Source organism: Monodon monoceros, unplaced genomic scaffold (assembly GCF_005190385.1).
Source record: "Monodon monoceros isolate NGI ecotype Baffin Bay Population unplaced genomic scaffold, NGI_Narwhal_1 Super_Scaffold_16, whole genome shotgun sequence".
Taxonomy (NCBI): Eukaryota; Metazoa; Chordata; class Mammalia; order Artiodactyla; family Monodontidae; genus Monodon; species Monodon monoceros.
Window position 1 is genome coordinate 75,700,135 of NW_021703772.1, and position 13,920 is coordinate 75,714,054.

At 33.2% G+C, this 13,920-nt stretch overlaps 1 protein-coding gene across 2 annotated transcripts in view; it reads right to left on the minus strand.

Moving 5' to 3' along the window:
* Positions 1-1,170: 1,170 nt before the first annotated feature.
* KCNJ3 (potassium voltage-gated channel subfamily J member 3) overlaps positions 1,171-13,920 on the minus strand; it is a 157,954-nt gene continuing 145,204 nt past the window's right edge. Inside the window, exon 3 of one of the 2 annotated variants that reach the window (XM_029224525.1) lies at positions 1,171-2,906. In XM_029224525.1, coding sequence (XP_029080358.1) covers positions 2,320-2,906 — 587 coding nt within the window. In that variant the 3' untranslated portion in view covers positions 1,171-2,319. The remainder of the gene's footprint in view (positions 2,907-13,920) is intronic. The other variant, XM_029224526.1, reaches the window with a different exon arrangement.

Here is a 13,920-nt window from a genome sequence, read left to right on the forward strand (position 1 = left end):
TCATGTTACCCTGTTTTCCTTCCCTTAACTGATATTTTGACTCTGAAATTGTGTCATTTGTTTCTTGTCTCCCCTCCCCCCACTCCTACTGATATGCAGTGTTTGAATGGGCAGTGACCTCCTCTGACTTAGTCATATCCAAATCTACAGGAGCTAAAAATGCCTAGAACATTAAAGACATGCAAAAATTTTGTTGAATGAATGAATGAATATATTTGGAGAGTTTATTTTTGGTCTCATAATCCTCTTGGTGCCAAAAACAAATTAAAATGACTCTCTAAATTAAATTATGGCTCTGTTTAGTTTTAAGTGGTTGGACTAAATGATCTGTGCAGTCTCTTCCACTGATAATAAATATACTGTGACCCCTGGGTCCCCTTCTCTCTCTGCTACTATTTCATTTCCTATATCCAGTAAATAAGAAAGTTTGGGGGTAAGGGTTAGGGCAACCAGCTCTATTCACAGTGGTTGGATGCTCAAGGTTGATCATTTTGCCAGTAACAATTCCCTGGTATATGTTTGCACCTGCAGAATTTGGTTGATACAGAGGTAGCCAGAAGGTATTATTGTAGTCAATGATAGAATTGTTGATGTAATAATTTTCCAATACGAAAATCATCACAGGATTGCTAAAAACAATGGGAAATGGTGGGAGCCCAAACCAGCTATTAAGGATTTACAATTTATAAGGAGAAGTAGATTAATTCTGGACAGACTTAGATTGCAATACCCCAAAAAGCTTTATAGGAAAATCCATGATATTCTGACAAGAAGCACTTGTAAATTTTCATTAAAATCTCTGCATTCCAAATCTTTATTTTTCATGTGTTCTTCTGAGGAATAGTTTTGATTCCTACTAATGAGTCATAAATATCAAACCTCTGGGTTCAAAAAATAGTACTGCTAAAATTATTTTGGTGGGCCAGAGATCCAAGACACCAATAAATTGAGTGTTTACCGAAACAAAACAAAACAAAAAACTCACATGGGTAAAATATCTTCAAGTTATCTGATTTTAAATTCTCTCAGGTATATACAAAACATTCCTTCTGAATTGAGTGACAGGCAAGGGATGAAATAGGTTCCCCAGGTGAGGAAAAGAGTCTGTCCTGCTATAACAAGTGCCACAAACAGGAGAATGGCATTAAAAGAGACTCAATGAGACATACATATTTTACACATAAATACCTATCATCTGTTTCATTGTATTGTTTTATCTCCTCAAAGATAAATTACTTATTTTTAAAATGACAAAAGTTTGAGAAAAAGAGTGAAAATGTTACCAATTGACTCAGTTTGAAACAGGGACCATTAATTATGTAATTTCACACAGATTCCAATATATTCAATATAACTTCGCTACTGACTATTACAGTGATTCAACATTTGTTCAGAGCTCATATTTGTATTAGATCATATGTAAAAGAGATTTCCAGACTTTAATCAGTCCAGGAAAGGACCAACTCTCAAAATGGCAATATTTATTTTTTCCCAGTACTAGCAACTTTTAAAAATCATAAGAAATTGTCAGTGTATTAGTATGCTTCAAAATTTACAAGTTAAACATATAATGGTTATATTTTTGCAGGGCCATAAGTAGCACAGACTTGTGTGACTCCCTCGTATAAAGAACAACTGAAAACCTTCCAAGACCTTAAACAGCAGAAAACATTAAATCAGATTTTAAAATGACAAATAATTTAAGGCTAAAATATTTGGTATTAATAATTAATGCCAGAAGCCTTCCTAGCCTAATAAAGTAAACATGCACAAGAACTACAGCTTTGAACAAAACATCACAATTTTATCAGATATATGTATGTACGTGTGTGTATGTGTATGTATATATATGTACATATATGTGTGTGTATATATAAAACTATGTGTACACACACACACATATATATATATAGTTTTATCACCCTGAAAGCTATCAATTCATGTTTGGCTTAATACGTATGTTAGAAATGTTGTGCAGGGTACTACCCCTTTAAATATATATATATACATTTTCCATAATATACAATATAAATATACCATATATAAATCATGCCATAAAACTAAATGTAAAATTTGCACATTATTGCATGCTTGATGTGATAATACATGCCCGTTAATAAGAACTTCCTTCTGATGTCCTCCCTTTACAACTTTATCTTTTGCACATTAGCAATACTTGAAAAGGAAGGTTCTTAAATACGTATATATGACTGGGGGAAAAAATGTACCTTTCAGATTCCTTAAAGAGGATTACCTCATCAGCCAAATATTGGACTATTACCAAATCAAACAGTAAATAATGCCTGAAGGGGTGTTTGGTTATGTGAATCTATCAGAGTTCATTTTTCTTAGTTTTGCCGGAAGATTCCCTTCCATCCTGGCTGCTCCTCCAGCCATCTTTTGAAGCTTTGGTGGCAAATCAGCCACCGACTGGCTCATGGGATCAGACAACATTTTGGTGGTTTTAGATACCAGTTTTTCTTCTGAGTTGCCAGGTACTGAACTTATTCGTTGAAGTTTCATGGGCAAATCGCCCAAGCTGTAGGCTTTTTCAGAAGTTGTAGAACTCATTCTCAAGAGTTTTTTGGGAAAGTCTTCTCTTCCAGTAATTTTCTGCAGCTTAGATGGAAGTTTGGTACTAATGTCATCTAGTCCATCTAAGCATTCCACAGAATTATGTCTTTCTTTGCTGTTAGTTATGGCTGGTGCTATTAAAGGGGACGACATAAGAAGCATTTCCTCCTGTTCTTTCACACTGTAAGGTGGCGTGGGGACTTCAAATGTTGCATGGAACTGGGAGTAATCAACTTTAAAGAATCCTTCTTCTAAGGAAATTACAGGGAAAAAACGGTGGCCCCAAAGAACTTCATCTTCAGTGTATGATGTTCGAGCTTGACAAGTCATCCCTGAAAGCAAAAAGGAAGTCCTTGATAAATTACGCATAGTAGAAGCACATGTTAAGGCATTTTGAACTAAGGAATTCATTTTGCTTGTTAACTTAAGAAGGATACTTAACTGCGTATCACTTTCCTCTTCTGTAGAGTAAAATATAAAAAGCAACACCTGTCTTACAGTACTGCTGTAAGCATGAAATAAAATTACACGTACAGAAATGTAAAACGAGCCAAAATAGTTGGCTTTTATAAATGAAAGCAAAGATAACCATCCCAAGTATTTGTTAAATGAATAAAAGTTGAAAATATTTCTATGTTGTATAATGTAAAGTCATTGTAGAGATTCCCTTCTTCTGGACCTTTAGGGCCAGAATGAACTTTTGTTCAAGTTTCAGAAATCCTATGCTAAAATCAGTAATCTGGGCCACTGTGATGTTGCAAGTTCTATTCCTGCTATACAAATTTCTGAAACTGGATGCTGGATATAAGATGTGAAATGCTGCCATTTATATATTATGTTGCTTGGATATCATTTACCTTATGCTACTCTGATTAACTCAATTCTGTTCTCATTAATCATATGTTAAGACTAAGTTACTCTTAAATCAGTCAGCCTCTGAATATTCCTTTGTGAAGACTGGAAATATATGAATAAATTAAAGCCATATATTACATTTCAGTTTTATATTAGTCAAAAGGTACAATTTTCTATAAGTTGCAAAAGTCATTACTGTCCTCTACCTTTACTATCAGACATCTATTAAAGGTTATTAAAGTGTAAAATAATAGATGAATTTAAAAAATGCATCTTTCCAATAGTTAAGTATAATTTAAACAAGTAATGACAGTCTTTCTTCTTTCATTTCTATTCTCCCTTTGTCACTTTATAAATAATTTCTACTGTGTTTAAGCCTGGTATAGTTTGGATAAAGAGATATTCTGTATTTTTTCCTCTGACTAGTAATCACACATGCAATACTTAGAATTAGAAATAAACTGCATAATTCAAAAAACATACTGAAGATAAATTAAATCCTTCACTGAATCCTTCCAAAATCTTACCTTATAATTATTATCAGTTCTATATTACCAGGGAATCAGTTGTTATGACATATATATTGTCTTTTTCCAGACAGCTTTTAAAGAAATTTATGTAGAAAATAAATGCCCATCTCAGGCACTATGTTAGGTGCTCTCTCTCCATATTATTTCTAATCATCAATATCATCTTGATAAGAATATTTTTATGTCTATTTTAAAGACAAAGAGTATAATGCTCAGAGAGTTTAAATCTCTTGCCCTTCCTGGCACACAGATCTAGGAAGTTGTAGGGAAAAGTTGGTATTATTCTAACTTCTGTTTTTGTTGTTGTTTTTACTTTGCCATGATGTCTCTATTATTTTAGTTGGGAACCTGATTCTAAACAACTTATCAATCTCACTGTCATGGTGGAAATCTGACAGTGACCCAATACTAGTCTTCATAGTCATTATCATATCAGGAGTAGCACCCAGAAATATTTATATGTGAAGATAACAAAATTAGACTAAAAAGTGATTTGTACATTTTATAGACATGCACACAGTAAGTATCATTCTGTATTTTCAAACAGATTTCTAGTTTCTGACAATATTTCATGAGAAAAAATTATAGAACATCACTTATTTAGAGAAGATAAAAAGTATATTTCCCAATATATTTACTTGGTTTTATTTTGAGATGTTTAAATATTAAGCAAACTACCTGGAATAAAGAACAAATATTGATGTTTTTATCCATTAGTATATGAAACAATAAAATGAGTAAGTACCCTTTATTGTTTAATTGAATAAGTACCCTTTAATTTCTCTCCAAGAGCAATCACTCTCATGAATTCTTTATGTATACTTGCCAGTTCAGGGTATTAATTTATATAAATTTATGAAAAAGGATCAGTATAAATGCATGTATATATTAAGAGCTGAAGTAAATTAAGATTATGAACTTTGTTCAATTATTTCTAACAACAGTAGATTACATATTGAAACAAAATTTGATTCCTATCACATTCTTAGCCCATATTTAGCTACTTTTTTCTTTGCATTAAGAAAGGACTATGAAATTAAAAATAAAAATTCTGTCCCCATTATTTATCATTATAATGTACTGTGTTGCTGATCCCCAATGCCTACCCTGAGCTGTTTCATATGTAGTTATCAGAAGTCATAGAGAAGAACTAGAGAACCTTAAATGAAGGGAAAAAAATGGGGGAAATAAAATCTTGTAAAATTTTTACTTTGAGGAAACAGGATATTGATAATTAAGGTACTATGACATCTACAATGGAAACAGGTATTTCAAATGTTTGTTCATGTAAAAATACCTGTAAGCTTTATTGCTAAAATGCCAGTGGATAGTTCTGACTGAAAAGGAAGGTAGGGATTTTATTCTACTATATGAAATTGACTTTACTTCCTTTCATAGCAAACTAATACTGGTGAGGCAACATTTTTATATAATTGAAAAATATATAAATTAGCCTTCCTATTACACTACTAAACAGCTTGTAAAAATCACTTAAAGCTCTCTGAGCCTCAGTTTACTCTTCTACATAGCAAGGATAACAATATCCTCTTACAAAGCTGTTGAGAGTTTGAGATAAGTGAAGTGTACGAAACAGTGTTTGGTATCAGGCAGTGCTCCATCATAACTGCTTTCCTTTTTATCATTCTGTGGGTGATCATTTGCATTTCCTGTTTTCCCTGGAAATTAGTGATAATGCATTCATATAAGCGGGGAATTTTGACATATTAGTAATTTGTCCCATATTAGTAATATAGGATATTAAACTTAAAAATTGCTAGGTATCACATAGCAATTTTCTTTTGAAATGGTCAACTAAACATTCAAAATATTTCAAAACTACAGAAGAAGATACATTACTCATCTTCTCAATTTTTAGGGTTTCTCAACATTTTCCACCTAATTATCTAGAATAGCTGGGAAGACTAAGTATGGAAACTTGGGGTGTATTAAAAAGGCCTCGGCAACGTGAGTGACTACAGCCCACTATAATACTTTGGTAATGAAGAACATTTGTCAGCACTTTAACCTTTGTTTGTTCTTCTACTGTTCCTTTTACACTTTCATTAAAAGTAGGTACACAGATATCAGACATTTCCAATTCAACAACATCATCGTTTTAAAATCTGATTTCACCTCAGGATGTTAATGTGCAATCAACATATGGATAATAATATGGAAACATTATTAATTGGGTAACAGGAAGATCTCTATGATGGTCAATCTGCAGTTTAGACAATGTGCTAAAATAAGATGTAATTGAGAAACTACTTCTTTTTACAAGTTATCCCAAAAAAGTAACACCCAAAATGGTGTTGAAAATATAGAATACAGGTTTCAATTGAGAAGATTTAAAGTAAATATAATTGTTTTCTAAGAACATGAATATATTACAGTATTCTTCCTTCTAGAATGCTTTATCTTATGATACTACTTACTCTAAGCCAAATTATTTAAAAATAATCCATGCTTAGATTCATAATTACAAATGCCATTTGAATCAAACTAAATGCAGGTAAAAAGATACTATATGATTGCACCTCTTAACTGGCAATGCGACTGTTTGCATGTTTTAACCAGATTCCAGGCTTGAACAAATGTGATGAAAATCAACACGAGCTCTCATCTCTGTGGAAACTGGCAAAGCAGCAGATGCTGCTTTAACTGGAAATAGCTGGGACTTTTGAATCCTTAGACGAAAAACATTTTGTGAAAAAACGACTTATCCTGTGCCTTGATTCATGGACAAAGAAACTATACGTTGTTGTTTAATTTATTCCAAAGTAGTGTTTCAATTTAAAATGATAGAGGCAATGTAGTCTAATCTCTTTATTTTTGACTTTTCTCTTTCCTGATTCTGCCTTTACATCGTTAAGTTCATCTCCCTAACTTAACTGAACATTCATTCAAATAAGAAGTCTGAAAGCTTTTTGAGTAAAAATGGCAAACTGAATTGTTATTTTGACAAGTCCTTAATTAAACTTTCAGAATACCTCTAACTCAGTTGTTTTCTATTGTTTCATCTGAACAGAGATGGTGCATATGTCACCTACGTGAGATGAGTACAAGATGGTTAAATGCAGTATAACCACAGGCCAAGGGGAATGTCTGGATGCTGCGACACAGAAAATACCAAGCAATCGATAACTTCTGCACAGCAGAGGCTTTATCTAAAGCTTACTCAGTATGGAAGTTGCTGAGGGGGTGTGGGGGTGTGGGAAGTTCTCCAATAACATGGTGGCTGTAGCTGCACTTTATCATGTGTGCACTAAACAAAAAGGAAAATAAAAGCAAATCTCCTTCAAACGAGCCGTGTCATAATAATAATAATAGGTAACATCACTATAGGGCTTACTATGTGCCAACTGTCTTTCTAAGCACTTTTTGGAATCTTCACAACTGTTTGAGGAAGGCATGTGAACCCCAGTTCCACCACTAATTAACACATGATCTTTAAAAAAACTACCAAATCTCTTAATCCTCAATTTCATCATCTGTAAAATTAAGGCCCCCCCTACTGATTTCACCTGAATATTCTGAGAATTAAGTGAAATTATTTAATAGATATATATATAATTAAGTTATATATATGTAACTTACATATGTAATTTATATATATATATATACACATATATACACATTGCTTGTACAATAAAAATTGGTCATTTTCATCCATAAGTCCCTAAATACAGGCTACATAACTCTACAAATTTCATTTATACACATACGTACACACAACTGAAATATTTAGCCAAGTAATAATATCTTAAATCTGTCCCCTTTGTCTATTTTTTTCTTTAAATTGGCAGTGGTTTTTATAACTGAATTGACTAATAGCTTAACACGCATAGCATATGCTATATCACAAAGTAATTTCCTAGTCCACCCTATGCACTGCTCTGAGGATTACTGAATAAGATCTGTAGCTGTGACTTCCCTAAAGCACTTCCAAAATTTCACCCATCCCCCTAGATGTAATAACTGTAAGGCTCACTTGGCATTCTCTGCATGCCCTCTATTGTGTTGCACTGAGCTGAACCCAAATTTAAACTATAAACTTTCTGAAGAAGCACATGATGTTTGGGACTTTTTTATCTTGTTTACAAAATACAAAGACCCCATGTACACTGCCGTTCAATAATATTAAGGTCATGGCACCAGGCTCTTCTGGGATATTGGTTGAAAAGCTAACTAAGAATACATAAATGGCTACCAGAAACTGCAGTTTTCAAAGAAATGGAATCTCTTTACTTTTAAAGTTCAACATATTTTGCTCAGACAGACTTTTAGTGAGGAGTAGAAGTTTCTGGCATACATTCAACCCAATATTATCCTCTATTATTTACAAGCATTTGGTCTTACAATGTGTTCTCAGACATCAGTTTGCTATTATTCCCTAAGCTAGGTCAAAGAAATCTAAAAAAGTAAAAATAAAAGCAAGAAGAAAAACCCAATTATATTTGTTAGAAAATAGTTTAAAAAAATTAAATTGAAAAAGAAAATAAAGTGTCAATAAGAAATTTAGCAATAAATGTTTCAAATGTACTACTTTAGGTTTCTAAGTTCCCAGAAGAACAAAAGAAAAGAAAATAGACTTTTAACCATGACCAACAGAACAAAATGTTAGATTCCCAGAAAGGAATATAAGTGCAGGTGCTAAGGGTCAATGGCAGATGGACAATATGACAGGGAATTCATTATCATACTGCTGAAAATATATTTAAGAGAATCAAGGTAATATTAAGCAAAAGAACATGGGTTTTGAATATAAATGAGATTGTTGCTGTTTTAACCATACATTATTAGTAAGACCTTAGGCATATTATTTCAATGATCTGAACTTTGTTTACTAAAATATATCAATAGTAATAAGGGATAATAACATATTTATAAGGCTATCATGATTATAAATAATACCTACTTAATGGGTCTACCATATATCTAAAATAATAAAGGTTCAATAAGTGGTAGCTATTATCAATTATTATTATTATTGGGGTTCCAGCTAGTTAAAAGGTCATTTTAGATATATTTCAATTCTTTAGTGATCACTTTCTTTCTTAGAATCAACTCAAGGCAAATGAAATAATTCTCATCTTGTTAGTTTCTATTAACTTGATATAGACCATGTTGTCTATATTTATCTGGAGTATGAGGAAAGGCCTATATTACACACATAAGGAACTGAGTCAAGTCTAGCACTGCCAACCTGGCCTGCCCTGCACAAGTGTGACTAACTTTACAGTAGTAACTATTTCCCTCAAAATACAATTAACTTCTCTACTTTGTTGACAAGGCACTATCTTCAGCTCTCCACTCTCACTTCATACAGAAGCATTGCAGAATTTACCCAGCACACTTTCAAATGATTATAACTCCCTTACCCTAACTGTAGAAGTGTTCCATTCTTGCTTATCTTTTCCTCTCTTCCTTCATGGTACCTATTAAAACATACTTTCTTGCACTGACAATGACAGAAACAAAACAAAGCTACCGAAATCCATTCATGCTATTGTTTTCTCCTGTTAAGATATGATTTTTAGTTTCCAAAGCATCTTAATGGTATAGGTATAATGTAACCTAATTACTGTTGGGAAATATCCTATATTATGAGACTGACATCATAAAAGATATTTTTCAAAGGGAAAATGTAATAAATTTCTAGCTTAAAAGAAAACAGAACATCTTTCAGATAATGCTGGAATTTAATCATTTTGGTGAACATTATCCCTAGTCATTGGGAAGAAAAACTTTTGATATATTATCTGAAGCAATACCACCTGTCAACTTTAAAAAAATATTGCACACAAATTACAGCAATTAAATGCTTAGATTAATCCATTTTAAAAGATATTCTTGGGCTTCCCTGGTGGCGCAGTAGTTGAGAGTCCACCTGCTGATGTGGGGGACACTGGTTCATGCCCCGGTCTGGGAGGATCCCACATGCCGCAGAGCGGCTGGGCCCGTAAGCCATGGCCACTGAGCCTGCGCGTCCGGAGCCTGTGCTTCGCAACGGGAGAGGCCACAACAGTGAGAGGCCCATGTACCGCAAAAAAAAAAAAAAAAAAAAAGATATTCTTAAAACTTTGCTTTAAAATGTCACTCAGAGCCACTTTCTATAATGTATGGGACTGAATTGTTTGTGTTCCCTTAAAATTCATAGGTTGAATTTTCACCTTAAACCCTAATGTGACGATATTAAGCGGTGGGGCTTAGTAACTTTTGAATATGTTAAACTAACTAAATAAAATTTAATCAAGAAATAAAAAACAAACCCCACAGTTACTAGCATGTCTTCCTAGTTCCTTCAAAATCTAGCTCTAAGTTACCACTATAGTTTTACCTCTTTAAAAACCTTAACAACAAGAACTACAACACAGCAAAATATATATGCCAGATCCTAAGTGTCTTCTATATGTATTATCGTATAATTCTCCCCACCACTCTATGAAGTGTGTACTATTCTTTTTTCATATGACAGACAACGATACTGAGGTATCAGGCGGGGGAAGTAGCTTCTCCAATGTCACATGATGGTAAATCCAGAGCCAGTTTTTTTAACCTCTATTCTGCTCCAATTTTCTTAAATGGATGACTTTCCTATTAGTAAGTACTGTTTTCCATATATATTACTTGGTTTATGCTATTTCAACTGCTTAAAATGTCCTCTTCCATCTCTCTACCTGTTGACATAATTCCTCATATTCAAAGCTCAGAACAAAGTGTCATTAATTCTATGAAGTCTTTCCCGATTTTTCTATTTTAATTTATTGTCTTTTAAATGTGTCTTATTGTCATGCACGTATGCACAGGCACACACATCAATATTCCCTGACCACTAGGTGTTGTAAATATCTCAATGACATACATAATTGACTTCAATCAGTGATAATACTTAACATTTATTAACATGTTAAACATCTCCTTTCTGCCAGGCACTCTTCTAGGTGCTGAATTACCAGGTGCTATGGCAATGGACTGAAGGATCAACCTCTCGACCTCCATGTTTAAACCTAGTCCTGAAAAATGAGTAGTAGTTTATCACATAGTCCACATCTACCATGTGAGAAAAACACATTCTGGGGTGGGGAAAGACTTGTGCACACATCTGGTTGTGTAGGGGCACAACCAGTTGTACTTGAATTTAGGATACAGTTCCTGTTTGTTCATTCATTACAGTTACAGATAAATATCACATTAGAATAAGCTTCTTAGGAGAACTCTTATCCACCTTGGCATCGCTAGTATCCAACATGGTGCCAGGTATTAGATGCTCAATGCTTTCTTGGGGAGAGACAGTAGAAGGAATGGAGGAAGAGGAAAAATGGGAAGGTTAAAATGGCAGTGCAGGAAAAGTCGACTTTTTGAATGAATCAGAGCTCCCATACCCATTAGTAATTTATTCACCACCAGTAGAGATTGTCACCAACAAAAAAAGAAGGAATATAATTGTTAATGAAGTAGATATATGTCAATCTTGATTTTTTCTTTGCTTTTAAGGTGATGATCTATTCATTAGTTCAACATATGAACTCAAAAATTGACTTTGAAACATCTATACTAAGAGCTTCTTATTTTAATTAGTAAAGTAGGGAGGGAAGAATATTAAAATATATATAATCACTGTATAGAATATGAATGATTCTTGCACAAAGAAGCAAGACACACTTGCTAATAATAAATCACACTCAGTGATAACCAGTCTGTTATCCACTGAAACCACTATTTTCTCCTTACATTTTTTTGAAATTATACACTGACAGATGTACAACCAGATATATTTACTAGAAGTTAGATTTATCTGCATTTAACCGTTAAACCATACGATAATTAAATTACTTGAATATTTTGATACACTTGAATACCTGACCTCTAGTTAAATCTAAAGTTTTGAGGAAACTATCCCTTATGCAACTATAACTGATCACCTTAGAAAATGGAGCAAATCCATTTTTACCTGACAATTGAAAACTTATTTTCCCCTTAATTCATGAGACTGACTTTTTATATAGGTTGCTATATCTTTTTCAATCACAAACTATATCTATTTTTTTAACATCTTCTTTGGCAGAAATTCAAATACATTTTGTCTGCTTGCAGGCTTAGAGCAGAGCCTGAATAAATATTTGCAATTCAGCAGTTGTTCTGGTTCTATGCTTTTCAGTAAAAAGTCAGAGAATTTTGCTTGTAATTTTGCTGTTACGTTATTTACAAAGACTAAATGAAAAATAAAGTTCCTATAATTTTATGGGAACTATTACTGAGTGGCTTTTATTTTAGGTATGAAAAATGCCATAACACAGTAATAATCACAAAATATATGACATTTTAGCACATGTATTTTAAAGGAAAATGATTGGGTTGAACATGTATGTACAAGTCTTCCGAAAGAATTAATTTTTCTGCCATGACATAAACAGGTATTTCAAAGTCAAAATATTGAAAGTTTCAAAACAATGAGATATTACCTCACACAGGTCAGAATGGTCATCATCACAAAATCTACAAACAATAAATGCTGGAGAGGGTGTGGAGAAAAGGGAATACTCTTGCACTGTTGTTGGGAATGTAAATTGGTACAGCCACTATGGAGAAGAGTATGGAGGTTCCTTAAAAAACTAAAAATAGAGCTATCATACGACCCAGCAATCCCACTCCTAGGCATATATCTGTAGAAAACCATAATTCAAAAAGATTCATGGACCCCAATGTTCACTGCAGCACTGTTTACAACAGCTAGGACATGGAAGCAACCTAAATGTCCATCGACAAAGGAATGGATAAAGAAGATGTGGTACATATATACAATGGCATATTACTCAGCCATAGAAAGGAACAAAATAGTTTCTCATTTGCGAGACATGGATGGACCTAGAGACTGTCATATGGCATGAAGTAAGTCAGAAAGAGAAAAACAAATATCGTATAATATCGCTTATAAGTGGAATCTAGAAAAATGGTACAGATGAACTTACTGGCAAAGCAGAAATAGAGTCACAGTTGTAGAGAACAAACATGGATACCAGTGGGGGAAGTAGCAGGGGAGGATGAATTGGGAGATTAGGATTGACATATATATACTACTATGTATAAAATAGATAACTAATGAGAACCTACTATTTAGCACAGGGAACCCCACTCAGTGATCTGTTGTGACCTAAATGGGAAGGAAATCTAAAAAAGAGTGGATATATGTATACATATAACTGATTCACTTTACTGTATGGTAGAAACTAACACAACATTGTAAAGCAACTATACTCTAATAAAAATGAAAACAAACAAAAACTGTTTCCCTAAACTACATAGTTTCTCATCTCCTTGGACAGTACTTTAAATTATTTGAATTAAACAAAATAAAATCACTTAAAGTAAAAGTCAACGATATAAAAATGCTGAGGAAAATAGCATATGAGATGCAAATAGTAACTTCCTTAAAATTGACATTTCAGAAAGGAAGTGATAACAAAACTCTGTAAGTTTATGCTAACATATAGTTCAACTCCTAAGACAGCCTAGATTTTTTTCCCAGGTTTTAAGTAAAAAATGATCTGTCTACAGCATTCTGTTAAGGTATCCAAGATCTGGAGGCAAAATTCTCAACTGGCCTGGTGACCTTGTGGGGAAATTTTATTGTATATATGTTTGCAGAAAGTTTTGACATTTATGAACAGAATTATTTATATCATATAAAAGATGCTAAGATATATAATACATAAAACTGTCTAATATTCAAAGGCTTGTTAATATTACAAGGGTCTAAATAAGGACGTAATAACCAAGGTCTAAATAAGGAAGGGAAAGAGAAAGGAGAGAAGGCAAGTGAATTAATCCACTTGGAATATTAAGACTCAAGCTCTCTGGTCAGAGGCCCACTTAGGAATCATAAGATAGAATTAATAATTGGTAAAGAAGAGGTTCATTTTGTGACTGTACATACCCACAGGTATCAATTTTTGTATCA